General features: G+C 43.8%; 3 protein-coding genes across 5 annotated transcripts; 1 reads left to right on the top strand and 2 right to left on the bottom strand.

Annotated features, from left to right (window-relative positions):
• Positions 1-49: 49 nt before the first annotated feature.
• On the bottom strand, positions 50-6,894 carry LOC108884075 (T-cell immunoglobulin and mucin domain-containing protein 4). Its single transcript, XM_018677727.2, has 8 exons — positions 6,594-6,894; positions 5,589-5,939; positions 3,448-3,523; positions 3,367-3,377; positions 3,252-3,316; positions 2,864-2,951; positions 2,461-2,488; positions 50-506 (listed from the first exon to the last, which is right to left on the bottom strand). The coding sequence occupies exons 1-8, from the start codon at positions 6,667-6,669 to the stop codon at positions 359-361; spliced, it is 843 nt and encodes a 280-aa protein (XP_018533243.2). The 5' UTR covers positions 6,670-6,894; the 3' UTR covers positions 50-358.
• Positions 6,895-10,266: 3,372 nt separating this feature from the next.
• LOC108884077 (hepatitis A virus cellular receptor 1-like) lies at positions 10,267-13,524 on the bottom strand. Its single transcript, XM_051069636.1, has 9 exons — positions 13,384-13,524; positions 12,959-13,097; positions 11,815-12,016; positions 11,604-11,737; positions 11,464-11,526; positions 11,243-11,322; positions 10,744-10,852; positions 10,519-10,606; positions 10,267-10,410 (listed from the first exon to the last, which is right to left on the bottom strand). The coding sequence occupies exons 2-8, from the start codon at positions 13,005-13,007 to the stop codon at positions 10,524-10,526; spliced, it is 720 nt and encodes a 239-aa protein (XP_050925593.1). The 5' UTR covers positions 13,008-13,097; positions 13,384-13,524; the 3' UTR covers positions 10,267-10,410; positions 10,519-10,523.
• A 1,290-nt stretch (positions 13,525-14,814) lies between these two features.
• Positions 14,815-24,940, top strand: LOC127142277 (NACHT, LRR and PYD domains-containing protein 4). 3 transcript variants are annotated; one of them, XM_051069637.1, is made up of 11 exons: positions 14,815-15,087; positions 15,674-15,826; positions 15,939-16,070; positions 16,184-16,303; positions 17,181-17,259; positions 17,422-17,650; positions 17,815-19,612; positions 19,735-19,908; positions 19,994-20,167; positions 23,688-23,734; positions 23,843-24,939. In XM_051069637.1, the coding sequence occupies exons 2-11, from the start codon at positions 15,738-15,740 to the stop codon at positions 24,388-24,390; spliced, it is 3,390 nt and encodes a 1,129-aa protein (XP_050925594.1). In that variant the 5' UTR covers positions 14,815-15,087; positions 15,674-15,737; the 3' UTR covers positions 24,391-24,939. The 3 variants fall into 3 exon arrangements, with proteins under 3 accessions (XP_050925594.1, XP_050925595.1, XP_050925597.1); XM_051069638.1 differs by lacking the exon at positions 14,815-15,087 and having other exon boundaries at positions 15,110-15,826; positions 23,843-24,940; XM_051069640.1 differs by lacking the exons at positions 14,815-15,087; positions 15,674-15,826; positions 15,939-16,070; positions 16,184-16,303 and adding an exon at positions 16,321-16,577 and having other exon boundaries at positions 17,016-17,259; positions 23,843-24,926.
• Positions 24,941-27,899: the final 2,959 nt, after the last annotated feature.

Here is a 27,899-nt window from a genome sequence, read left to right as displayed (position 1 = left end):
TGTAAATCTTAATGTCAACATTCAGGTTGTTTAACTGTGAAACTTGATGTGAAAGCTTGTATATTTAATCATTTAAACACAAACACAGATTCTTCACATCACCAGAAACTATATTTAACAGATACAGTGTTGTATTGTCAGTGTTCAGTGTTGATGACTGAATGCAGCATTAGCTACACAGTCTGAAGAATCTTGCGTCCGTCACACTGTCCCTTTAAAACGCTGTCCATGTGATGGGCGTGGGGACCACAGGAGCCCTGAATGCCTCCTAAAATCAGGGTGACGAGTTCATGGTCTTCGTCCAGAGCTCGTCGTCTTCCAGTCTCCTGGCAGGTCAGTGAAGGTAGCATCGGGATGTTCAGGGGCAGTACTCGTACTCGCCTCCTCTGTCTCCACCTCCATCACCACCTTCATCTATCTGATAAATGTTCTCCACCGCCGAACCCCGACTTTGGAGCTGCAGAGTGGTTCTGAACTGGACTGAACTGTAGACCTGCTGCTGAGGGCTGAGACAGAAACACCAGTTTTAGTCTCTGTTCATGAGCTGAACATCAAGGCTCCAGTATTATTCTAAATTTGACAATATTCACCTAATCTTCTGATTCACACATGAAGGATTTACAGATGTTATTTGGGTTTGAGGAGTATTCTGTTGACATGTTTACAACACATTCAGAACTATTTTCTAAAACCATAAACACACGATCAGATGGTTTTACACTGCACCTCAGGTTAACCAGTTTCTCTCACGTGATGCTCACGTTCACTTTGACATTTACAACATGACATTTTCATAACCGCCCTGTCAGCTCGGTGACGAGTCCGAATGTCTCTGAATGTCACATCAGTCAGGGAGGAAACCTCAAACACTTCCTCTCTTTGCCTTCATCTCCGTCTTTAAGTTTCTATTCCTGCTAATAGAAAACCCGATGGACAGTCAGGTATTAATGAGGTTATCAAGCTGGAGTGGTTCACGTCTCGTTCTTTGGGCCCAAATAACCGAAGACTATAAACTGTCTTCATATTTTTATCATCTTTTAATAGTCACCTGCATGGATGGAAACATTCTCTGTCTTAAGTTAAATGAGAGGGTGGATTTCAGTTTCATCTCTGTGTCCACGACATATTTAGCTTAGCTTAGCACAAAGACTGGAAACTGCTAGCCTAGCTCAGAGGAAAAAAACACCTTGATGCTCAATATGTTCAACAGACTTGTAGTTGTTGAAACGTATGTTTCTCTCCTTTCGATGAAGCTGGCTAACGGTTGTGATCATGTATCTGCTAAATGCTAGAAGCTAACACCTCTGAGTGAGTGGCAGTTTAATCCAGGAGGACTTGCTGTTAGCTAGCTTGCTTCCAGGCTTTGTGCTAAGCTAGGCTAAACAGATTCTAGTTTTGTGACCATGCAGTGTTTTAAAATGGTGTGAATGTGTGGGTGTCAGATTAGATCATCGTGTTGAAAAAGTCTGTTTAAATTCACAGAATGTTTGGTGGAAAGGTTGAAATAAACAAGTGTTTCATCTGAATTCTCATCTCATCCTCGTTCATCGTGTGGTTTGTGGTTTCGGGTCTTTTCTCTCGTCGCTGAGTTTCAGTTTGACTAAACCACAGTGCCTCTGAATCGTGTCAATGATGATGCCGGGATGAAGATGCAGTAAGTGTGGAGACGGTTTGAGGGGGTGAGACACCATGAGATTCCCGACCCTGAAGTCAAACTGACTCATGAAGTTTCTGCAGAGTCATGATTTATCAACGGAGAAAAGAACCAATAACTTTTAACAAACCACATCCTCCAAGACGTCACTGAAATGTTCCTGAGCTGCTCGACGGTCTGGACCAGAGAGGCTTAAAGGATAATTCAGGTATTTTTGAACCTGGGCCTTATTGACCCATGTCCAAGAAAAGCGTAGCCATCAAACGTTGAACAGCTGCTGTAATGTAATCCAGTGGACGATCGTCCACGTCAAAGTCCGTCCACTAAAGTTCTTGTTTTTACCTCTGACAGACTCAGATTGTTATTATAAGACTCTGACAACATGATGACAGGATTCCTACAGAGACAGAGCTTTTTATTAAAGAGTCAGATCCTTTAGTTTAACCAGAACCATCTCTATATATCTCTACCAGACTCCATTGACAAAAACAGGGATTTAACACAGGAGCTGCTGGAATACCACTGCCTCCATCTGTTAGTGTGTCTGTGTTACTGAGTGATACTTTTACTTCAGTAAAGTATCTGATTACTTCTTCCACCACTGAAAGTCACACAGTAACACAGACAGACACAGACACACACACCACACCACACACACAGACACACTAACAGATGGAGGCAGTGGTATTCCAGCAGCTCCTGGTTAAATCCCTGTTTTTGTCAATGGAGTCTGGTACTGATATACAGTGATATAAGTTTAGTAAAGTTTGTTTCTCAATCAGAATGAGTCACATTTCAAAACTTACATTTTACTGAGTCGACTCCATTTTCTCCCTGTGGAGACACAAAAACATCAGACGTAACGTTAATAAAGAGACTGATGATTAATGACAAAACAACATTAATAGAAAATCAAAATGTCTTTAAAACTACATTACAGGCTTTTCTAGATCATTAATGCTAATTAGGGGGATGTAAATAAAATCATTTAAAACATGTTTTAAACACTTTTCCAGTAGTTTCTGTTTTGAGCTCTGAAAAGTTTTTTAGAAAGGTCACATGACGTCCATCATGGCTTCCTCTCTGGGTTAAAGCAGGGCGTTTGGCAGATGTCAGCTGAAACTAAAGAGCAACGTTTTCCCTCCAAACACAGACTCCATGTTAAAGTTCCCTCTTTGTTGTTGTGGGCGAGGTGACGTGAAAACTTACCGATAATGACGACCACGCCCACCGTGACCAAAAATATCAACCCGAACAGAACACACACCAGAGCCACGGTCAGAGTGCTGCTGTTCTCCTGTTAATGTCAAACACAGAAAACACACTGTGGCTTCAGCAGGTCATCAGTCAAACTGAGACTCTGTATGAACTGACTGATGGACAGTTCATCTAAAAACAAAGAGACAAAAGACACAAAGTGACCACAAAGAGACACAGAACAAATACAAACATAAAATGACCACTAAGAGATGCCCTGCACAGACCAACTTAACAACACTAATGTTTTTTGTGTAGTTTGGGGGAGAAGGCTTCACTTCATCTGTAAACATTCACAGCTACATTTTATCAGTTCACACAGGAAGGCTGAGTTTTATACCTCGGTCTGGAGGCCGGAGAAGCCTTCAGAGGAAGTAAGGACACTCCCTGTCACAGTCATCTGACCTACAGGACGAGGAAATGAAAGTAGATGTTTTTATCACAGCTGTGTCAGCAGCATGAAGTCCTGAGGAAAGGAAAAGGTCCAGGGAAGCTGATCTGGGGTCAGTGGTTCAGACAGTAACGTGAACACTTACTGTGACTCGGTGTATCTGCAGTCTGGTCTGGGTGACCACGTCTCTCTGGTTGATGGTGCTGATGTGGTTGTCACAGCTGAAACAGATAATCAGAGTAACATTAACACACCACATGAAACATCAGTATCAGTTTAGCACACTCTTTATTCACACACTTCTGTTTCTATCACTCCTCATGTCAGGTGTGAAACTGTATTCAGAGCTGTGCCGAAGCAGCAAGACACAATTTTCTGCAGGTTTGTGAGAAACAGTCACAACCAATGTGTTTCACCGCCTGAAGCAAAACCAGCGTGATGAAACTCTGAGGTCGAGTGAGGACCAGAGTTTATCTGCTGTAACTGGAAACAGACGTCACATTAACACAACAAGACGTTTGACAGTCCGACTGTGTTTTCAACTACAAGTTTCTGATAAACAGTTTGAAGTTCAGTCGACATGAATTCAGCCTGATTGTGACACAATGTTGTTGTGAACAAAACAAACTCTACCAAAGGTCAGAATATTTGATATTTTCCTGCCTGGCGTGACATGTCCCTTCAGGTTGACCAATAGGATGACAGAGAACTCTCAGGCCACAGCTGCTCTGCACCACAAAGAGAAGTAGAACAGTTTCTGTGGGGAATATAATTAGAGATCCAAACATCCTGATCGTGTCTGATGATCAGTGTTGTGTTGTCAGAGATCGGCCTCTGAAGTCAACATTCAGCTTCACAGAGACTTAACTCCTCATAAAACAGACACCGAGTCACTATGAACGAGGAGTTTAAAACCTGATTCAGGTGAAAGTGAAGTTAACTGATTCTGTCTGTCATTTCTGAACTGAAGAGAACTGCAGGAATGAAAATGAAATGTGCAACAGAATCACTTTTAAACAGAAAAGAGGAAGTTTCTGACATAAATGTGAACACACAGTTCTACAATGAGAATCTAATGTCCAGTAAATTCTCTGAACCAGTTTTTCTCTTTAAACTAGAATCACTGCCTTGTTTTTGTTTGTCTCAGTCATTTGAGGAAATATGGTCTAAGTCTCCCCTTCTGTTCCTGAGACATTACAACATCGCAGTGAAGCTGACCTTTGACCTTTTCAGATATAAAATGTCATCACTTCATTGTTTTATCCTGTGAGACGTTTGTGTGAAGTTGCATCTTAATTAGTGTCTGAATTCTCCAGTTTTGGCCAAAAAGGTGTTTTATGAGGCCACAGTGACCTTTGACCTTTGACCTGTGGCCACCAAATGAGTTCGTCCCTGAGTCCAAGTGAAAGTTTGGGCTGAATTTACAGAAATTCCTTCAAGGCATTCCTGAGATAATGAGTTCAGGAGAATGAGACAGACGAACAGACGAACAGCTGACGCCGGCTCAGAGACAGAATGAAACGTCCTCAAACCTGATTCATGGCAGCAACAGGAACAACCATTGATATGAGACTGAAAAAGACAAAGAGCCAGTGTGTTGATGAACCTCTAGAGTTCTGGACCTTTAGGATCAGTCGCTGTAAAGCGTCTGAACATCATGATCTTCATCACTCTGAGGACTCATCCTCAAAGTCTGTCCTCGATGTTGGACGTCGACAATCAATCATCAGACGCTTTCTACCACATTAAACCAAAGTCCCAACACTCGTCATGTTTCCTGTTTCTGTTCCATTAAACCACCACAGAAGAAGAAGGAGTGATATGAGGTCATTAACAGAGTTCCAGTCAAAGGTCAGATGATGGAAAATGACGAACGTAAAGTGAGTCACTGATCTCTGCAGGTTTTCTGCTTCATAGCTGCAAAAACTCTCAACTATTTCTGCTCATGAACGAGAAGATTAACTCATTCTGTTTGTATATTAATTAGAATATTCTGGTTTCATGTCTGGGGACTACACATGTAAATTAGCATTTTTGATACAGTCTGACATGTTTACATCTTGAATTTTATACTGATGCTCATTAAAGTGTATCGTCCCTTTCTGATAAATAAAATAAATTGAAAATGTCATATTTAGTTTGTTCCTGAATATTCTCTTGGAAAACAATAAAAAAGTGAAGGAAAATGTCAGATATTTCCCAAAGGTCCTGATTTCAGACATCACAAAAACACATTCAGATGGAAACACACTCAGTCTCTCAGCATGTTTAAAAAGAGTTTCTCACCGTTTCTCTCAACGCTCAGATCAATGTGATGTTTTTCATCGTTGAACCACCCGGGTATCTCCGCTCTGCATCCATATCGTCCAGCATCCGACTCTGTGAGGTTCAGTATCGTCAGAGAAACGTCTCCGTCGTTCAGTAGTCCCTGAAGCTGATACCTGCTGGAAACTCTGGTTCCTTCTATCACTTTATGTCCATCTGTGGCGATGATCTGGTCGCTGCACTTTGACTTCGGTATATCTCCTCGACCCCAACAAACGTGCACTGGTCCATGTTTCTTAGCATCATATCTACACGGCAGAGTGATGTTATTACCTATCTGACCAAGAACTTTTGTGTTGTCACATTCACCGACTGTGGAGACAGAAAAAGAGAAATTTAAACATCACCTCTGTGTTCTGCAGCTAAAATACAGATTCTTGCTTCTGCTTCTGCTTCTGTCTTTGTTTTCTAACTGATTCCTTGCTGCTGGTTTTCTTTCTTACGTTGCTCTTTCTAAGTTATTTCTTCTGAATCAGTGTTATTTCCGTCTGTTTATCAGTTTTTCTGACGGCTGATAATAAGTCGTGTTCTGCTGCGAGACGAACTCTGCACACAGGATGACGAAGAACTGAACAGAAAGATAAAAATGAAACAGCGTCGTGGTTCAGGAGCCTCCATCAGATAATCGGTGCTTGATTTACCACAGTCAGCCGCTGATATCTGATGATTGTGTGACCTATTTACACTCATGTACTGTTTAAATACACAGTTATAAATAAAGTTTCTCTCACTTTGACACATAACGTTCTCCTGTACGCAACTATTAACTAATGTTAATATTAAAGATTGTGGCAGAGCTGCAGCTGAAGACAAACTGAGTCAGAAAAAGTATAAAACCCTGAAGAAAAACGGGTTTGAGTCAAATCTATTAGAAATAACTGACACGAAGCAGAAGCACTGTGTAATAATGATCAGTAATCAGCGATCAATAACCAGCGGTGATGAAGTCAGTATTGATGGTCGTACCTGTGAGCAGAGCGAGCAGCAGGACGATCCTCATGACGAACGCTGACAAACTGTTATCGCACACAAACACACACATTTAAACACAGCTGCTGAAACACTGTGAGTCACCCGCTGTAAAAAATGACGCGCTGAGAGCGAGGAGGAACAAAAACCACGAGCCGGTCTGAGAGAATATGCAAATCAAACGAAGATGAGGAAGAGAGAAAGAAAGTTATCGATGAAGATTCAAAGACACTTTCACCATCAAGAAACCACAGAGTTTCTATTGATCCACTGACAGTGCAGCATCATTCACAGCTGCTGTCAGTCAGTGAATGCATCACCTTTCAAAAACTGCGAAGTGTTAGGTTGTGTTCAGTTCAGTTCAGACGAAGCAGTCGGAGGCTTCACTGAACTGCTCAGACTCAGAGCAGCAACAGAGGTAATGACCACTGGAGGCAGCAGAGGGCGCTGCTGCTCAGAGAAGTTACAGAGTGTTGCTTTAATCAGACTCCTGCAGGGATGTTTCTGTAGAAACCACTCCTCCTACTGCAGCAGCCATTTAGTAACAGGTGTAACGACAACCTGTGGCGTCACTGGACAAACATTACTTTCATAGTTAGCTAGCAAACACAGGCACTTTAGCTTTTCGGTTCTGAATTACAATGATATCAGTCATGATACTGAGTTAACGTTTTGTAATTTAAAAAGGAATGAAAGGATTTGTCAGTTGTGGCTTACTACAGAACAAATGTTTGTCATACTTGTTCATTTATTTATTATTTTTGATTTATTAAACTTTCTGTTTAAAACTGTCTGAATCGAGTCCTGTTGCAGTAACAGCTCACATCTTAGAAATAATGGATCATCTCAGTGATTCAGCTCTATTTTCAGTGTGCTGCTGTGAACATGTCGGGCACGTTTTTACAGCGCGGTCAGCAGATGACTTCCTGTTGGCAGCTTTTTGTTTTCGGCTGCTTCCTGTATCTGAACCTCAGACCCTGAGTCTCACTTCATCAGAGGCTGCACTGTAAAAAATGTCTGCAGCTTCAATTGTTGGTTGACTGTAACTATTTCAGCAGGATGTTTTACAGTGTGGAGATCGAAGTCACCACAGGTTGCAGTACCATTTCCAGCCACAACATGTGAGTCTATGGGTTAGTGGCGCTGCTTCCATGTGTTATTATTATGTTATTATATGGAAACACACAGAAACACAGAATATATTCCATTAAGTAATATCTTGACTTAAATTTCTGCTAAAAAACTTTGAACTTTTACAGAAAAAGTTTAAATGAGTGCAGATTATAGAGACGTATTTACAAGCAGAAGAGAAACTTGTATTTTCCAATTTAGCTGTATATGTGTTCATTTTAGTTTTTATCTACTGGTTTAATCTTTTAATTATCAACTGAAATATTCATTTCATTGTTTGTGTATGTATTTTAAATTTACATTTGTCATTTTATTTTCTAATTAATTTCCAACATTCTTTAAACATTTATTTAAGTAATTAATACCTATTAGCGTGTGTGTTTTGCTTTTTATTTATTGTTCATTCTTTATTCATTTATGTATTTGTGTTTAGTCCTCCATAACACTGAGCAGTGTGAACTCCTCAGCAGAAAACAGGCTCCTGGAGCCAAAATAAACACAAAAATAACAATTAATTTACAGTTATTGTGTGTTAAAGATGAAGATGAGCTCCACAACATGATGAAAAATAGAGTTGTATTACCCCGTCAGGGAATCGAACCCTGGTCTCCTGAGTGGGGACAGTGGATTGTAGAGATTAGATTACTTTTCCCTTTCATTCTCTATGGTAGCCCTTATCACTACAGATGTAATGTATTTTAGCTGGGATACTCACCACTATACTAACGAGGAGATCTGCAGCACTGGCAGCTGCAGTTCCCTTTTTAACCATTACACGAGAGTTTATGGCTGAGTGGCGCTGTTGCATTGTTGAAAATGAGATAGAAATCACTAAATACCAGTTTTTAATCTGGAAAATAATCCACTGCAGAGAGAACAACGAAGACAAGCGACAGTTATGACTAACATGTACAGAGGATTATTACTGATAGTTACATTAGTTTCCATATTGATTAAATATCATGATGAAATCTGACATAAACTTTAAAAAGATTATTTTCTGCAGCAAAACACGATCCTAAAATAATGTAAAACAAGTAAAAATAATTTAAACGTTAATAGTAATAATATATATTTATATATAATGATAAGTCACGTTGAAATAGAATTTTATGTCAGGTAAAATCACAGGTGAATAACAGAACACTGTTCTGCGGTCAGTGGCACCATCTGGTGGTCAGAGAGCAGAACTGCAACATGAAAACAGATTTACAGAGGTGGAGAGGAAACAGGTCGTTATTATGAGGAATATTTAGGTGATTGAATACAGTTTAATATCAGAGATAATGTCACTTACATCGACGGTAATCCTCCCATTCTGAGAGACAGAATAACATTTAACTATGTCGCAGAGAAAAAGTTTTAAATGCTCCTCATGTGTTGAAATAATTATCTAATGAAAGCAGGTACCTGACAAACATTAAAATAATCCTGACAAACACCTTGTCGCACACTTTACCAAGGCCACACGGCAACTACAGCTGTTGATACTCAAACAAACAAATTACAACAGATTCAATGACAGAAACACCGGTGGAATAACTAGAATGAAGAAATTATAACTGTGCCACAACAGGTGCAGACAGGTCGTCTCCTCATTCACTCACAGAGAGAAAATAAAACCGGATAAACAGCAAAGAAACAATGCAACACGAACACTGATACTTTCATTACTACATGCACATGTAGTACTCTGTGTACTCTGTATACTCACTGGCGTAGTGCGTGAATTTCCCCAGGTAGAGGCAGAAAAATCAAACGTGGCCATTTTGAACTCCTCGGAAACGACGGTCTCAACAACAGAATCGTTGTTTGCAAAAAATATCCTCCAACTGCTTCACTTAAAATTAAACATTTTACTTTCTTCTGTGTCACGCGAAATGTAAATTAGCGACGCCGACGAGGAGTCCTTCTTCCTCGGTAAGTTTGAAAACACGTTCGTTGATCTTCTCTTTCTGCTACGTAGTCAAAACGAGCCAAAATGGCGTCCGTAGTTTACCCTATATGACCGTTTTCAGTCACCATCCGGGTACTTATAGCCCTGTATGTTTCTACACTTGTTTTCCCCTCAAAATAGCGAATGTGAGTGTGCAAGTGAGAATTAAGACACAATGAGCTTCTCAGGAGTTAATCTGGCCAATGGGGGGCGCTGCAGACCGTCTCATTATAGAAACCACAGAACACTGTTCTTTAATATGTAAAGCATGATTAACCTCCTGATTAACATTTGCTGTTGGGCCAGGGTCAGTTTTATTATTTCGACACCAACCAATACTGATTAATCGATCAGTTGATGGATACAAAATTAATCAGCAATAATCTTGAATTAAAGTTTCAGTAAATCAGCTTCTTAAATCTGAATGTCTGACAGTGAACACATACTGATCAGATATTAACGGGGACTATTTTCACTGTTTCCTGATATTTTATTCACTGAACAATCAACTTATTATTAAAGAAAACAGCTGTCAGATGCACTGATAATGAAGATAATCACTGCCTCACAGTTCTCTATGATGGAGTAATACGACCTTAGATGTTGTTTTAAATGAATTTATTAACTTTACAAAAAGAAAGATTTAACAACTTTACAACACGAGAGCAACAAAGACAGAGTGATGTGATGAAGGTGATGAGGAGTGGACTGGACATGAAGACTGGAGGTGATGGGATGAAATGACAGCTGACAGCAGAGAACACAGTTAAAATCTGACAGCAACAACGTGATTGGCTGATTGAGACTGTGGTGAAATCTGATTGGTTTATGGAATGAGATCCTGATGGAACTTACCTTTATCACACACAGGTGACCTCCTCCTCCTCCTCTGATTGGTTCAGCCTCCTGTCAGTCTCTGGTTTCTGATTGGTCCTCCACACTCCTGCAGACACATGACATTTAAATAAATGATGAAGTTGTGAATTGAAGCAGTTTTATTTCCTTAAAGCTGCAGTGTGAATAAAAAGATATTGATGGTGTAAACGTGTAATTTGGCCTCTTGAGGGCGACGTTACTGACTGTAAGCAGCAGTCAGCAGCAGAGCAGGGATGAAGATGATGAAGGACAGTCTCACTGTGTTTCCAACAAACGTCTGCAGACTGTTTACCTGCTGCTGCTGGACAGGCAACTGTAAACAAACAAACAACATCACTCACAACCACTTAGTTTAAACTGTTTTACAATCAAAGATCAAATTAAAATCAGACGCCTTAAACTTTTTAAATCTTCAACTTCTTTGGTGAAAATGACATCTTCCTGCTCTGAGTCCTTTCATCTATTTCATTATCATCCTGTTGTTATTAAAGTCAGAACATTTACACTACTATTATTACTATTAATAATAATTAATGAATAATTAATCTTTGTTGTTTTTAGTCAGATTTTCCTGAGGGCTTTAACACATTAATCAGTGTTGAGTCTCACTCAGCTGTCTCTATAAACTGTTTGACTTTCAGTTGGAGCTGCAACAACTGATCGAATGATGAAAAAAAGCAGTCCTAGTCTCAGTGTTCGGTACCTGAACCAGCGCCACCATTGGCTCTGTGGAGTCGGTGACATCACTTCCTGTCTCCTCTGTCCCGTCTCTTGTGGTGGGACCTGACAAACAGATGAAACAGACTGATAAAGAACAAACAGAGTCTCTGGATGTAAAGTCAGAGCAGAGGAAACAGACCGAGGTTTCCCTGTGAGGAGCTTTGGGTCCGTTCAGGGCTCCCGTAGCCTCAGTCCTGTACTTACTCGTTGTAGCGGGTGGTGCGTTCAGGTTCTCGGCGTCCCCGTCATCAGAGACCACAGAGCGAGCTGCAGGAGGACAGACAGTTAAAAGACTCTGGTTTTTCTGGACGTTGTCACACTGAGCGGCGGCGGTCTGAACGTACGGATGATGATGAGGTGGACGGTGGACGTCTGGTCGTTGAAGAGGCCGGGCAGCTGAACTCTGCAGTGATAGAAACCAGAGTCTGACGGACGAGACATGGAGATGATCAGAGAGGAGGAGGAGGAGACGGAGTACCTGCAGAGGAGAGGAAGAGGGTGGGGTTATTTAAGGTCATCAGCAACATGAGGCCCCGCCCCCCCACACCTGTGTACCTGTATGACTTCCTGTATGAGATGTGGTCTCCATTGACGTTGATCACGGTGTTGTGGCAGGTGAACAGTGATGGCTCCCCCCTCCCCCAGCACACCTCCACCCCTCTCTGGTTCGCCGCCTCTGTACGACACGGCAGCGTCACCCTCCGCCCGGCCACGCCCACCACCGTCTCCGTGGTGACCGCAGACAAAAGGGCAGACACTGACACACAAACAAACAAACATGCAAAACTTCAAACATCAGCTCATGAGCTGCAGTTCCTCTGATGTCCACCAGAGGAGCTGTGATCAAACTGCATCAGAAAAACCTCCAAGAATTAGAGTCCTGCAGGGACCATGTATTATTGAACCCAGAAGTTAACATCACTACAACCTCCAGCAGTAAAACGTTAACTAGCTAATGAACTAATAGCTAATAAACCAACCACACCGCCTTTTTTAAGACACGTAAAAGCTTCAAACATCAGGAGTGGGGGATTTACTGACCCATTTTATGTCCGAGAATCAAACCTGAAAATGTCTTGAGCTTGTGTTAAAACCACAGACCTTATTTCAGACATTTAACCAGAAACACACTGACTCTGGGACGAGGGAACAGGAAGTGCTAACATGCTAATTTTCCGGGGTTTAGGACACTTCCTGAGGATATCATCATCTCCAATGTCCATCCAGATGGATGGATTAAAATCACTGAGCAGAGCAGGTGACGTTTGGAGTCAGTGTTGTGAAGTCTCTGTTCTAACATTTTAACTTCATGCAGCTCAGACTGTATTTGTCAGAAACATGTAAATGAAAATCTTCAGTTGTGTCCAAATTTTCCAAATGCCTCAGAAGAACCTTAACTGCTCTGTTTTATTTCCAGGATTATTTCCTTTCCCTTTTTATGTTTCCTTACATTACATTACGATAGTCTGAATCTAAACACAGCCCTTCGCTTATTCACTCACTTTTAACACATTCACACAGTTGTTCTGCCTTTAACAGTTTAACTGAGGTCTCAAGAAACAGCAGAATCGTCCTTAAACCACATGTTGAACATTCACATTATGTTGTAACTGTACAACATAACTTCCTTCTTAAACTGTTAAAGAATCTCTAACTTACTGAAACCACTCAGCGGACATGAAGTCAGGTACAGACTCACCTGTGAGGAGGGAGACGGAGGTGAAGGTATGAAGAAGCAGCGAGAGCATGTTGTTGTGTTTCCTACAGACAGACGAACGAATGAACAGATGGACGGACAGATGACGAATCACTGTTGTTATTTCCCCTTTCCACTGATCCTGATATTTATAGACACAGACTGAAGTTAGGAAACAGGTCTGGAGTTAGAACAACAGTTTAGAAGCAGCTCAGTCAGTGAAACAAATAACTTCAACACAAAACAGAGACAAACAAGAGAAACGTGTTGTTGAATCCTGAAGTTTGTTTCATTCATTTATCAAAGAGCAGGTGCTGACAGGTCTCTACTCAATCCAGTCTTCATTCATGTACTGAGACTTTTCCAGATCTGACTCTTATTGAAATGTTTTTGACACATTCAGTGAACAGATGCACGAAATGATTCACCTCATTATTCACTGTGATCAGGATCCTCCTGGGCTCCTTCCTTTGGAGGTTTTCCTGTACGTCCAGCTGGGAGGAGACCTCAGGGTAGACCCAGGACTCACTGGAGAGATTTTATTTCCCATCCCCTCTGAAGTTTGCAGACCACACCACCCTCACTGGGCTCATCTGTGGTGGGGATGAGTCCGTCTACAGGAGGGGGACTGATCAGTTGGTGATCAGATGCAGTGAGAACAACCTGGAGCTTAACGCTGTGAACTCAGTGGAGATGGTTGTAGACTTCAGGAAGAACACAGCTCCACCCTCCCCCATCATCTCATGGGGTCCATCATCACCCAGGACCTCAACCTAAACATCAGCTCCCTGATCAAGGAGGCCCAGCAGAGGACGTACTTCCTGCAGCAGCTGAAGTTCAACCTGCCGAGGACAGTGATGGAGCACTTCTACACCTCCATCACTGAGTCCATCCTCACCTCCTCCATCACCACCTGGTCCTACCCTGAGGAGGGCAGGAAACATCATGGCCGACCCCTCCTACCCTGGCTGTGGTCCATCAGAACCAGAACCTCACACCACAGGAACAGCTTCTTCCTGTCTGCTGCTGGCCTTGTTCTTGACTTTCACTTTTCTCTCTTTCTTGTCATGATTTTAGCACCAACACACCAAGATAAATCCCTTGTATGTGTGAACTTACTTGGCAATAAAGATGATTCTGATTCTGATCTGGAACTGGAGACCCCTCAGGATCCTCCAGGAGGAGCTGGGGTCCAGGGATGTCTGGAATAACCTGTTAATCCTGCGGCCACCTCGACCTGAGCCTGGACAAGAGGAGGAAAAGGGATGGATGATAAATCACTGCAGGTACATTTACTCTAGTACTTGTACTTTACTTGAGTATTTCCATGTTCAGATGTTCTGATTTGAAATTGAATTTATTCTGATAAACTGAAGGACAATGTGTTTGTTTATTGGTCGAGAGAACCGAAAACAATCAGTAAAGTTTTGAATGCAGGACTTTTACTTGTAATGGAGTATTTGTACTTTTACTTAAGTAAAGGAAGCAGAGGCTGCTCACACAACATGAACAGAAACAACACGTGTTTTCTACTGAAAGAAAAACACGTCAACTTGAACCTGTCTCAGTCTGACACTGGATGGAGGAGTTCATGTCCACTAGTTGAACTGACCTTCCTCATGATGGACTGTTGAACGCAGCGACAGCAGCTGTTGGTCACATGATGTCTGCGGATGAACGACACTCAGCTACAAACAGTCCGTTAGTAAAATCAGCTCTTTATCTGGATCACGCTTCACTGGATTCAGCTTCCGGTTCCGCTTTGTTGACGCGATCAAAGAAAACACCTGTGGAGCAAAGATGTTGCAGTGACGACGAGATCGTTGACTCCACCCACAAACAGTGTCGCAGGTGACCAGAGGAGCAGGAAGTCAGTGATCTTGGTGTCGGACAGAATCTTTGCAGCAGCACAGTCCAGTTATTTCAGACTCATGTTCTATGTGTGGACCTGAGAGACGCAGCTTAACAAGGGGGATGGTTTTCATGGAGGAAACAAGTGTCAGATGAACGGATGAGGAGAATAATCCTGAGCTGCAGCTCTACAACAACTGAAGCTCAGACTCGTCTCCGGTTTAAAGTTTACTTTCACTTTGTCTGCTGATCGTGGCGCAGCGTCTTTCCTCCATCTAAAGGTAATGTAAGCGACATGTGTCAGTGTTTTCCTGTTGAATGAGTCTTGCTCATGTTGTTAGTGGCGGCTGCTGTCAGCTGCTTCCACTGGAAACAGCAGAAATCTGCCGCTCGCTTCTTCAACTCACTCACAACTAACGGCTGCGTCTTTAACCCATATGTGGAGATGTGGAGTTGAAGCGGTGGAATCAGAGTAGAAGCAGAGTCAGTTGATGTCAGTAGTTGAACACTGAGTCGTTATTACTGTGTAGCTCCATTTACTGATGACTGAAGGCAGCTTTTCCCGCCTCAATCAGCCTGTGGAGGAGGCGGAGAGGAGCCGCTGCTCTCCCGCTGTCTGAGCCACTAAAGTCGGTGTGAGCTCGGCCGGACAGCCGCTGGAGAACAGCTCTGACTTTCTGTGTGATTAGATGGACTCTACAGGACTGATGTGGACTCAGTGTGGCAGTCAGAGGGGCTGAGGACCTTCACACTGTTGTTGTTCTTCCACAAATCATTCTGACACTAACCTGTCTCAGTCTCTGTACTTTACTCGAGGATTTTCATTTCCTGCTTCTACTAATGTGATAATAATGAGTCATTCTGCAGGAGACACTTTGGCGCCATCTAGTGGACTGACAGCATATTCAATCTTGGATGTGAATGGAGCAGCATGAATCAGAGTGAGGACAGAGAGGAGGGAGTCCCTCCCTCTAAAACCACTCTGTGTGGGGAACATGAGAGCCAGACCAAAGCTCAGAGGTGAGATGAGGATCTCTAACTGTCCATGACTCTTCTCCATGTCAGAGCTCAGCACTCACATCACTGCACCATCATTATTCACACTCACTGCTCTGTGTGTGTTGTGTTCAAGCCCAGAGCAGCAGCACTCACCACACTCTGCTGGACCTGGACCTGGACCTGGACCTGGACCCAGCTGTGTGTCCATGAAGAGCAACAAGTCAATGGATCGTCCTGTTGAATTCAGACAATCTGTTGATGGAAGGTGAGAATTTCAAACTGACAGAAAGACATTTCACAGTAAAAGTTAGTTTTTGTGTTTGAACATATTTTCCATCAGTTTTTATCCAACATGCAGATTCATCAGTTCTGTTTTAGTTTCAGGATCCAGCAGCAGAGACCAGACTCTCCTGAACCCAGCTGTCTGTCTTTAAAGAGCGACAACTCAAAGGGCTGGGACATTAACTTTAAAGGGCGACGTCCATCAGCTGATCAGATGTAAGCTGTAACTGACAGTGAGACTCAGGTTATTCTAGAAAAGAACTAGTTTGTACGACGTGTTGTTGGACCACGTCTGAAATCAAAGTGTTTCTATCTGTTGTGAACGTCCACACTGGAAGGTGGAGGTAAAACTCCGGCCGTCATAGAGAGGGGGGAGACGTGATGTGGTTTAAATATGGAGATAACTCCTCCCATGTTCAGACAGTCTCTCCTGGAAGACATTCATAGTGTCCACCTCAGTCGTTGACATGAAAAGAGACAGAAACAGTTTGTGTGAAGAATGAAAAAAGAGCTGAGAGAGAAGTTGAAACCCCGCCTACTTTCTGACCTCCACACAGCTGACCAATCACTGAGGGAGGTGGGTGTTTCAGACGCTGTTCCACCATCTGACAAACACCTCTGATGGAGTAAACTGATCCCTTACAATGCTCCTGATTCATGTTTCAACTTTACTCAGTGAAACTTTACTGCTTCATTGTCATTGTTCATACTGGGAGCTGCCCAGTACAACCAGTCTGATACAAGCAGACACTGAGCAGCTCCACTGGAGCAGCTGGAGGTTGTAGGTGCCTTGCTTCAGGGCACTTCAGCAGTGTTGAGTGAGGGAGGGAGAGCTATATGGAGGGTTGGTGAGAGCTGTTGGGACTAAACCAAAGTGAGTGGTGAAGCCAAACACTGAGCTGAAAGCTACAAACAGCTGCAGACTGAGCTGTTGATTCTCAGTGGGATCAGCAGGACTAGTAAACCTTTACCACTACAGGGAGTCGTCTGATTCACTCTTCACATCCAAATATGACTTGATGGACCTTTAGCTTGTGTCTGTCTCTGTGTGGACAGACATAATGTGAGCTAATTCTTCATGATTCCTCCACAGAGTGGACCAGGAGAGCTCAGAGGTTCCCAGTGGTCAGTCTGCCCAGCAGCATCAAACACACCTGGACTCCATATTTATGGTCTGTACATGGACAACAACTACTTTTACATCTGTTGTGTTGACAATAATCTCCATGCTGCACTTTTAAGACCAGTGGATTGTCAGTGTGTCCAACATGGATCTGATGTTTGGCTCCATTATTTTAGTTTGATGGAGTCATTCATATAGTTTTCTGTTCCAGCTGCTGGAGGAGAACATCGTCACTTTTGTGAAGAAGGAGCTGGAGAAGATGCAGAAGGTTCTGAGTCCAGATTACCCAGAATGCTTAGAGAGTCAGAGGGAGGATGAGGAGGTGTTGGATGGTGAGGATGAAGAGCAGAGGAGGAGCAGCAGAGAGGAGTTTCTGAAGATCACACTGAACTTCCTGAGGAGAATGAAGCAGGAGGAGCTGGCTGACTGTCTGCAGAGCAGTAAGAGGATTTCTCTAAAGATTTAACATGATGGAGAAATGAGACGTTTACTGACGTCTCAACACATGGAGGGAAATATGTTCATATATGCATTCTTTAGGATGATTAAACTGTCATATATACTTTATAAATCACTTATTGATGTTGTTTCTTTGTTCATTCAGGACATGTTGCTCCAGTTTATCGACGTAAACTTAAATCTAACCTGAAGAAGAAGTTCCAGTGTTTGTTTGAGGGGATCTCTAAAGCAGGAAACCCAACCCTTCTGAATCAGATCTACACAGAGCTCTACATCACAGAGGGAGGGACTGGAGAGGTCAATGATGAACATGAGGTCAGACAGATTGAAACAACATCCAGGAAACCAGACAGACCAGAAACAACCATCAGACAAGAAGACATCTTTAAAGCCTCACCTGGAAGAGATGAACCAATCAGAACAGTGATGACAAAGGGAGTGGCTGGCATTGGGAAAACAGTCTTAACACAGAAGTTCACTCTGGACTGGGCTGAAGACAAAGCCAACCAGGACATACACTTCACATTTCCATTCACTTTCAGAGAGCTGAATGTGCTGAAAGAGAAAAAGTTCAGCTTGGTGGAACTTGTTCATCACTTCTTTACTGAAACCAAAGAAGCAGGAATCTGCAGGTTTGAAGAGTTCCAGGTTGTGTTCATCTTTGACGGTCTGGATGAGTGTCGACTTCCTCTGGACTTCCACAACACTGAGATCCTGACTGATGTTACAGAGTCCACCTCAGTGGACGTGCTGCTGACAAACCTCATCAGGGGGAAACTGCTTCCCTCTGCTCGCCTCTGGATAACCACACGACCTGCAGCAGCCAATCAGATCCCTCCTGAGTGTGTTGACATGGTGACAGAGGTCAGAGGGTTCACTGACCCACAGAAGGAGGAGTACTTCAGGAAGAGGTTCAGAGATGAGGAGCAGGCCAGCAGGATCATCTCCCACATCAAGACCTCACGAAGCCTCCACATCATGTGCCACATCCCAGTCTTCTGCTGGATCACTGCTACAGTTCTGGAGGATGTGTTGAAAACCAGAGAGGGAGGAGAGCTGCCCAAGACCCTGACTGAGATGTACATCCACTTCCTGGTGGTTCAGACCAAACTGAAGACCATCAAGTATGATGGAGGATCTGGGACAGATCCACACTGGAGTCCAGAGAGCAGGAAGATGATTGAGTCTCTGGGAAAACTGGCTTTTGAGCAGCTGCAGAAAGGAAACCTGATCTTCTATGAATCAGACCTGACAGAGTGTGGCATCGATATCAGAGCAGCCTCAGTGTACTCAGGAGTGTTCACACAGATCTTTAAAGAGGAGAGAGGACTGTACCAGGACAAGGTGTTCTGCTTCGTCCATCTGAGTGTTCAGGAGTTTCTGGCTGCTCTTCATGTCCATCTGACCTTCATCAACTCTGGAGTCAATCTGCTGTCAGAAGAACAAACAACCTCCCTGTGGTCTAAACTGTTTAAAGACCAATCAACACTTTTCTACCAGAGAACTGTGGACAAGGCCTTACAGAGTCCAAATGGACACCTGGACTTGTTCCTCCGCTTCCTCCTGGGTCTTTCACTGCAGACCAATCAGACTCTCCTACGAGGTCTGCTGACACAGACAGGAAGTAGCTCAGGGACCAATCAGGAAACAGTCCAGTACATCAAGAAGAAGATTGAAGAGACTCCCTCTGCAGAGAAAAGCATCAACCTGTTCCACTGTCTGAATGAACTGAATGATCGTTCTCTAGTGGAGGAGATCCAACAGTCCCTGAGTTCAGGACGTCTCTCCACAGATAAACTGTCTCCTGCTCAATGGTCAGCTCTGGTCTTCATCTTACTGTCATCAGAAAAAGATCTGGATGTGTTTGACCTGAAGAAATACTCTGCTTCAGAGGAGGCTTTTCTGAGGCTGCTGCCAGTGGTCAAAGCCTCTAACAAAGCTCTGTAAGTACAAACAGAACATGTAGAGTTAGATTTATTATCAGAATTTAAAGACACTGCTGTCTTTTCAACAGGAGAGAAATTCATTTCCTTTCTTCTTTAATTCCTTATCATCATCTCTTCAGACTGAGTGGCTGTAACCTCTCAGAGAGAAGCTGTGAAGCTCTGTCATCAGTTCTCAGCTCCCAGTCCTCTAGTCTGAGAGATCTGGACCTGAGTAACAACAACCTGCAGGATTCAGGAGTGAAGATGTTGTCTGTTGGACTGGAGAGTCCACACTGTTCACTGGAGACTCTCAGGTCAGGATGTTTACAGTATATTCCTAAATTTATCTCAGTATATTTTATCTTTGCCTTGTTACCATGTTGCCTTTACCTCTTGCAGCCTGTCAGGCTGTCTGATCACAGAGGAAGGCTGTTCTTCTCTGGTCTCAGCTCTGAGCTCCAACCCCTCCCATCTGAGAGAACTGGACCTGAGCTACAATCATCCAGGAGACTCAGGAGTGAAGCTGCTGTCTGCTGGACTGAAGGATCCAGACTGGAGACTGGACACTCTCAGGTATGGAGAGGCCTGCTGCAGCCACAGACAATGTCTGATAGAGGAGGAAGAGCCTGAAACATTTTCTCTGTCACAGCTGATGACAGATCTCTACACAAGAGCTTTGACTTCAACAACAACAGAGGAGTTTTCTCCTGATTATGACTTCAGTCTCTCATTATGACTCACTGAGTCATATTGAGGAGAAAAGATGTCACAGTGATGAAATCAGCTGTTGTCAGCTGTATTCTGTGACCTGAGCAGGAGTTTCAGCTTTATTACCACTACAGATGTTTTTAATCAGACTTTATTTCCTGCTGTATCAGCACAAAGCAGCTTGGAATCATTTCAGCTGCAGCTAGTTTAACTGCTCCTGAACCAGTGACTGAGTGATTTCACCACAACAATCCTAAAGACTTTAGAGACCTGAGGCCTGAACTACGAAGACAGTTGAACCTCCTCTGGTTTAACTCAGGTTCTTAGGTAAGGTCGGGGTTGACAAACCCTGATCTGTTTTAGTCAAGTCAGTTTTATTTACATAGCACCAATTCACAACAGAAGTTATCTCGAGGCTCTGTACATATAGAGCAGGTCTAGACCGTACTCTTTATCTTATAAGATTTACAGAGAAAAACCCAACAGATCCACCATGAGCAGCACTAGGAGACTGTGGCAGAAACCTCGAGCAGAACCGGACTCAGGGTGGGCGGCCATCTGCCTCGACCAGTTGGGTTTAGACAGAAAGAGGGAGGCAGAACCCTGCAGTGAGAGACAGTAGAAGAGAGAGAGAGAGAGAAGCACAGCCTGGGCAGTAATGTGCTTGAGGGAAGAACACACAGTTAAAGTGATGCAGTGATATTAAGACAGTTAATAATATTCTTGTCGGCAGGACATCATGGACAACATTTAATAACTATTAATCTTAACTGATGCATTGAGACTGACCCAACCCGCCAAGGGAAAAATGGTATCCTGAAATAGGAACCAGAATAATATGCTAGTTAAAGTTAAGGCAAAAAGATGAGTTTTTAGTTTGGATTTAAAGGCCTCAGCTGAGTCAGCCTGTCTAATATCACTAGGGAGGTTGTTCCAGAGGAAGGGGGCCCGATAGGAGAAGGTCCTGCAGCCTGCTGACTTCTTTTTGACTCTGGGGACAGACAGCAGCCCTGCACTCTGAGGACACAGAGCACGGGAGGGAATATGAGGGTTAAGAAGTTCAGATAGGTATGAGGGGGCTAACCCATTTAGAATTTTATAAGTCATTAGGAATTTTAAGAAGCAGGAAGTTTCGAGACGTCCAGCATTTAACAGAAGACAAGCAGATCTCTAGTTCCCTAATCTGAGAGGCATTGTCAGCCTTTATAGGCACATACAGCTGACAGCTAGGAGCCTGCTGCTTTTTAGTGAGTTTAGCTACAGTGTCAAAAAGAAATCTAGGATTATCTTTATTGCTATTGATTAGATTTGAAAAATATGCTGCTCTGGCAGTAGACAGTGCACGCTTATATTCCAGAACACCCTGGTGCCACTGGAGATACAGAGCTTCTGATTTGGATTTACACCATTTGTGCTCTAGTTCCCTGCTTCAGAGCACTGTGTCGTCTGTGAACCAGGGAGTGGACCTCTTTGGCTGTTTAATTTTAGTGGTGAGAGGTGCAACTGAATCAAGGAGACTAGACAAGGTTGTATTTAAATCCCTGGTACAGTTATCAACAGAACCAATTGCTGTCGTAAAAGGGGCCAGGACCTCTGGTAGTTGCTCACTAAGAACAGTTAAAGTTGCGGGACCTATGTGTCTGGTGGAAGATATATTAGAGACAATTTTAGGGGGACAGACTAGAGTTGCATCAAATTTGATAAGAAAATGATCGGAGATAACAGATGTGACGGGAGAGATGGTCAGATTAGACACCTCTATCCCACGGGAAAGAATCAAGTCTAGAGTGTTACCACCACAGTGAGTGGGTTCATGTACAGACTGTGTGAACCCGAAAGTATCAATAAGTGCCAAAAAAGCTATATTTAAAGGGTCAGAGGCCTTATTTAGGTGAATGTTAAAGTCACCCATAATTAGGATATCATCACTATATGTGACAAGACATGATAAAAAATTTCCAAATTCATCTAAAAACTGTGAGTAGGGGCCAGGTGGTCTGTAAAGTACCACAAGGTGGAGTGGTTGCAATCTATTTCCCTGGTCATGGGGACCAGAAGCTACTGGAGAAGGTTTCAATACTACAGCCTCGAAGGAGTTAAAAGTGACATTAAGAGCTGAGGTTAGACCAAAGAAAGACTTATAAACTAAAGCGACGCCCCCACCTTTTTTCGTAGCCCGAGCAACATGTGCGTTGGCATACTCAGGTGGGGAAGCTTCATTTAAAGGCAGGAACATATCTGGTTTAAGCCATGTTTCACATAGACCAACCATATCCAGATTATGTTCAAGAATCAAGTCATTTATCAATAATGCCTTGGTAGAAAGTGATCTAATGTTTATGAAGCCAAATTTGAGGATCATATTGAGCCTGGAGCTGCTGGTAGTAGCCTGGTGTGGCAAGGTACCTATAGATGAAGTATTAATAGGAATGAAGCATCTAGTGTTTCTGTTTCTGTAAAATTTAAGTGGCCTTTTATTCAGTACTTTATGGGACCTAGCACTGTCACCAGTGGCAGGAGTGGTGTTTTGTACATGGTGGTTTAGAAACTTAGGAAACTTGTGAATAGTACGGCGGGGAATGGAGACTGGACACACAACGAGGAACGAACTCCACACACACTGACGAGGCTAAGCTAGCATTAGCCTGTGGCTAACGCTATCTGGAGTGCCCGTCATATCTAAGGTAATGCTAGGAGGAAGGAGCTGCTCTAGTTGATGGACACGTCTCTCCAGCAGAGACACCCTGTCTTCAAGAGCAGAACAGCTAACACAAGCCACAGTGGTCGTTAGTTTAATCTAGGTTAGCTGTAGGAGTGAGAAGGTGAGGCTACAATTTAAGATAATGAGGCTACAAACGGCTAAACTAAACTAACAACGAACAGACTAGAGTCAGAGAAAATATCAATAAACAGGTAGAGATCAAAAAATAAAGAGAACAGTTGAAAGCAGCAGCAGATGATGTGGAACAGAAGACTATAGGAGAGAAAGTGAAGAGAGCAGCGAGAGTCGGTCTCTCAGAATCACGGTGAACGGTTCAGGTACCGTCACAGCTCGAGAATAAATGAATTTCTCCTGTGACAGTAAACACACCATCAGTATCCTCCTCCCTTCTTCTGCTGAAGTTCAGGCCTCTGTTCAGTGTCCACACACTGATAATAACAGAGCAACAATAATAATCCAAATATCTGAGATGATGAAGTCTTTCCTCCATGTCTCCTCCCTGCTCTGACTCCAGCTCCTTTGTTTCTGTGCTGAATGTACATCCATACATACAAGCCTCCATCTGAACAGAACCATCAAACAGTCTGTGTATGAGAGCCATGTAATGTCCATGTTGTCCTGCTGAAAGAGAATGTGCTGGTCTGACCCCCCTCCTCCTTTCAGGGTGGAGCCTGGTGGAGTCCGATGGTTGAGACCAGGTCTGAGGAAGTGTAAGTGTGTTTTTCATTTGATTGATGAAAACAAAGCAGCTTCAAACTGTCAATCAATGATCAGATGATCGATCAATAACTGCAGCTGTGTCTTGTTCTCTCCATCAGATTCCTGTCAACTCACAATCGACACAAACACAGTGAACAGAAAACTCAAACTGTCTGACAACAACAGGAAGGTGACACATGTGAAGGAGGATCAGTCATATCCTGATCATCCAGACAGATTTGATCAGTGTTCTCAGCTGCTGTGTAGAACTGGTCTGACTGGTCGCTGTTACTGGGAGGTCGAGTGGAGAGGAGTGGTTTATATCTCAGTGAGTTACAGAGGAATCAGAAGGAAAGGAGGCAGTGATGACTGTTGGTTTGGATGGAACGATCAGTCCTGGAATCTGGACTGTTCTGATGATGGTCATTACTCTGTCTGTCACAATAACATAAAGACATCCATCTCCTCCTCCTCCTCCTCCTCCTCCTCCTCCTCCTCTGTCTCTAACAGAGTAGCAGTGTATGTGGACTGTCCTGCTGGCTCTCTGTCCTTCTACAGAGTCTCCTCTGACTCTCTGATCCACCTCCACACCTTCAACACCACATTCACTCAACCTCTGTATCCTGGGTTTAGAGTCTGGTCTGGTTCCTCAGTGTCTCTGTGTTGAGTGTAGCAGAGAGAGTCTCCTCCTGTTAGAGATCAGTCCAGTCCAGGATCACAGCAGCTGATGTTATTTAGTACCAACCTGATCTCTGGCTGGTTTTAACTGCAGACTGTAAACCCAACATGTTTTCATTGATTGACAGTTTGAGTGTGAAGCTTCGGTAGAATAACACAGAGTTAACCTCCAACACAAACTGCTCAGAGCAGTTTAGAGACGCAGCGTAAATCACCATGGCAACAGAGCTCAGGTGTTGTACAGGTACAGGTGAATGAGGAAGTTAGAGTGAGGAGGTGAGGAGCTGCACTGACTGATGTTTCTGTTTCAGCAGAATCTTTAAGGTTTCATTTGTCACAGTGAAGAAACAGTGAATCTGAATCATGTTCAGTTTGTTCTGAGAACCAGGACTTTAACCTGCAGCCTGAACACATTAACAGTTCTCCAGTCTGTCCACTAGAGGTCAGTCTGAGCCTCGGTCCTCACAGGGAGTAAAGATGGACTGTGTCAGGCAAATGATTGGTCCACAAGCTGATGACATCATGATGATGTCACAGTGACTCAATCTAAATGATTTAAATAAAAACACATACATCATCTCTCCTCCTCCTCCTCTCCTCTCCTCTCCTCCTCTCCTCCTCCTCCTCCTCCTCCTCTCCTCTCCTCTCCTCTCCTCTCCTCCTCCTCCTCCAGCTCCTCCTCTCCTCTCCTCTCCTCTCCTCTCCTCTCCTCTCCTCCTCTCCTCCTCTCCTCCTCTCCTCTCCTCCTCCTCTCCTCCTCTCCTCCTCTCCTCTCCTCCTCTCCTCCTCCTCCTCTCCTCTCCTCTCCTCTCCTCTCCTCCTCCTCCTCCAGCTCCTCCTCTCCTCTCCAGGGGTCAAAGGTCAGTTTTTATGGTGCTATAAAACTGGTTGTCTCCCGGTGTCCTGTCAGAGGGCAATACTCTCCCTGCTGCCCCAGAAGGGGGATTTGGCACTGTTAAAGAACTGGAGGCCGGTTGCCTTGCTCTGTTCTGACTATAAAATACTAACCCTAACCCACAGTGCCTCGAGATAACTTCTGTTGTGAATTGGCGCTATATAAATAAAATTTGACTTGACTTGACAGCGGGGCATAAGGCAAGGTTGTCCCATCTCTGGCCAGTTGTATAGTCTAGCAATTGAGCCTCTGCTGTGCAGGTTGAGGGATCGGCTCAGCGGTTTCTCTTTGCCTGGAGGTCTCAAATGGGAGAGGGAGGGGCTGAAGGTGTTGGGAGTTTTTTTGGGCACTGAGGGGTACAAGTTAAGGAACTGGGAGGGAATGAGGGAGGAAGTGTGCGCTCGGTTGTCTAGATGGAAATGGTTGCTGCCCCAGCTGTCTTATAGGGGAAGAGTTCTGGTTGCTAATAACTTGGTTGCCTCGACTCTCTGGCACAAACTCATCCCTCTGACACCACCGAGGGGCTTCATAGAGGACATTCAAAGGACAATCCTGGACTTTTTCTGGTCTGGTAAGCACTGGATCTGGGCAGCAGCCTTGTGCTTACCTGTAGCTGAGGGTGGGCAAGGACTTGTTGACATCCAGTCCAAAGTTGCTGCTTTTAGACTACAGACAGCGCAGCGGATCCTTTACAACAGTGGTCCAAGCTGGCTAGACACAGCTCGGCTGCTCTTGAGAAGAGCTGGGCGTTTGGACTACGACAAACAACTGTTCCTGGTAGAGAGTGCAGATCTTGATCTGTCTGGACTTACATCATTCTACAGTTCCATACTGCAGGCCTGGCAGGGGTTCAAGTTCCAGCGTGCAGGCAATCAGACTCCGGGTATGTGGGTTTTTGAAGAAGCATTGTTTTGTAATGGTTTCTTGAAGACTCTAGCCCTGCAATCTGCCAGCCTGCGGACCAGCCTCAGAGGTGCTGGTTGCACCAAAGTTGGCCATTTGATGAAGCTGACTGCTGTGCCGGTTAACGTCCTGAGAGAGAGGAGTAAAATTACTTCCATTCGTTTGTTTAACAGGGTGGTGGCAGAAGTCTGTGAGGCTTTTCCACCCCATCTAAGACCCTTTGTAAGAGACCGAACCCTGTGCGAACAATGGAACGAAGGCAGTGAGTACAGTTTCCCCGCTCTGTCTGTTTCCCCTGCAGTGGGGGAGTGGAGGGAGAGACATGTTCAAGGATGTAGGGAAGAAGGATCTGTACCTGATCTGTGTTAAAGTCCTCCATCTCCAGTCCCTCTCTGAAGTTAGGGAGTCGGGGTGGACTGAGTTCTTTGGCCCAGACGCTTCCCCAAAGGGCAGCTGGCGGTCCCTGTACAAGCCGCCCGTTGAGAAGTGGACAGCAGACCTCCAGTGGAGGGTTGTACACGGTGCAATAGCTACGAACAGATACAGAGCGCACATGGATCCTGGGGTGGGAGAGGAGTGTGTGTTCTGTTCACAGACCCCTTGAGCATTTGTTTGTTCAGTGTCGTAGACTAGAATCACTGTTTGAACTGTTAAAAAGGTTGTTTCAGGGATTCAGGGTGTGCTTTTCCTTTGATTTATTTATTTTTGGTCCTAAATATTGTGCAAAGGAGAAATCTGTTTGTACTTTGTTGAACTTTTTATCTGGGTCGGCAAAGCTGGCTATCTGGCTGACACGCAGGAACAAGACCCAGAGTTCTGGGTGCTTGGACCTGGTGCCAGTCTTTGAGGGACTGTTAAAGTCTCGACTCAGGGTGGAATATGTTTTTTATAAAACAATGGACAAGTTACAGGACTTCATACGGGTGTGGGCTATGGGGGGAGCTGATTATGAAGTTATGATCTGACGGTTGATTGTATGAGTTGGTTCAGATCCTTTGTTTACACTGAAAAAATGTCTTGGTTTTTTTTTGCTCACGTTTTTTAACGTTGCCAGTGTTGTTTAGCAAAAACCAAAACCTCCTCTCCTCCTCTCCTTCCTCCTCTCCTCCCTCCCTCCTCTGTAATATGTGACATCAGCTGACAGTGAAAACCTCCAGGGGTCAAAGGTCAGTTGTTCTTGGCCTGTTTCCTCTCTAATATGATTTGGATCCACATTCCTGTCTAATCACATTCCTGCAGCAGGACAAATAAAACATGTCATATTTATCCACCATATTAAATCTCCCATCATGCCTCAGGTTGTAGTTTTTTCTCTGATGGTAGAAATATCAGTGTCTATATTCACTGAGCTCAGTGGACGTCGTCGTTAGGAGACGCTCAGCTTCTTTGATTAAACACTTTCAGATACAGAAGCTTTGAGGTCGATGTTAACTCCATCTCCCATGGTGCATTTCAACAAGGCACAGCCATGTCAGCAGGAGGTAAAAGATGAAAACAGGTCACAGTGTGTCTCAGTTAAAAACAACAACACACAGAGTTTAATGATGTCATGAAGCAGTGAGGGATCATGGGAGTTGTTGTCATGAACATCAGGAGCTGATCTCTGAAGTCTCGTCCTCTCAGCTCATTAAAACCTGAATAAACCAGTCTGCAGCTAAAATCCTTCATCTGGTTCAAAAACCAACAGGATCTAAAAAGTA

This window comes from Lates calcarifer, unplaced genomic scaffold (assembly GCF_001640805.2).
Source record: "Lates calcarifer isolate ASB-BC8 unplaced genomic scaffold, TLL_Latcal_v3 scaffold_73_154, whole genome shotgun sequence".
Taxonomy (NCBI): Eukaryota; Metazoa; Chordata; class Actinopteri; family Centropomidae; genus Lates; species Lates calcarifer.
The sequence above is the reverse complement of the archived record's forward strand: the minus strand, read 5'-3'. Positions and strand labels throughout refer to the sequence as shown.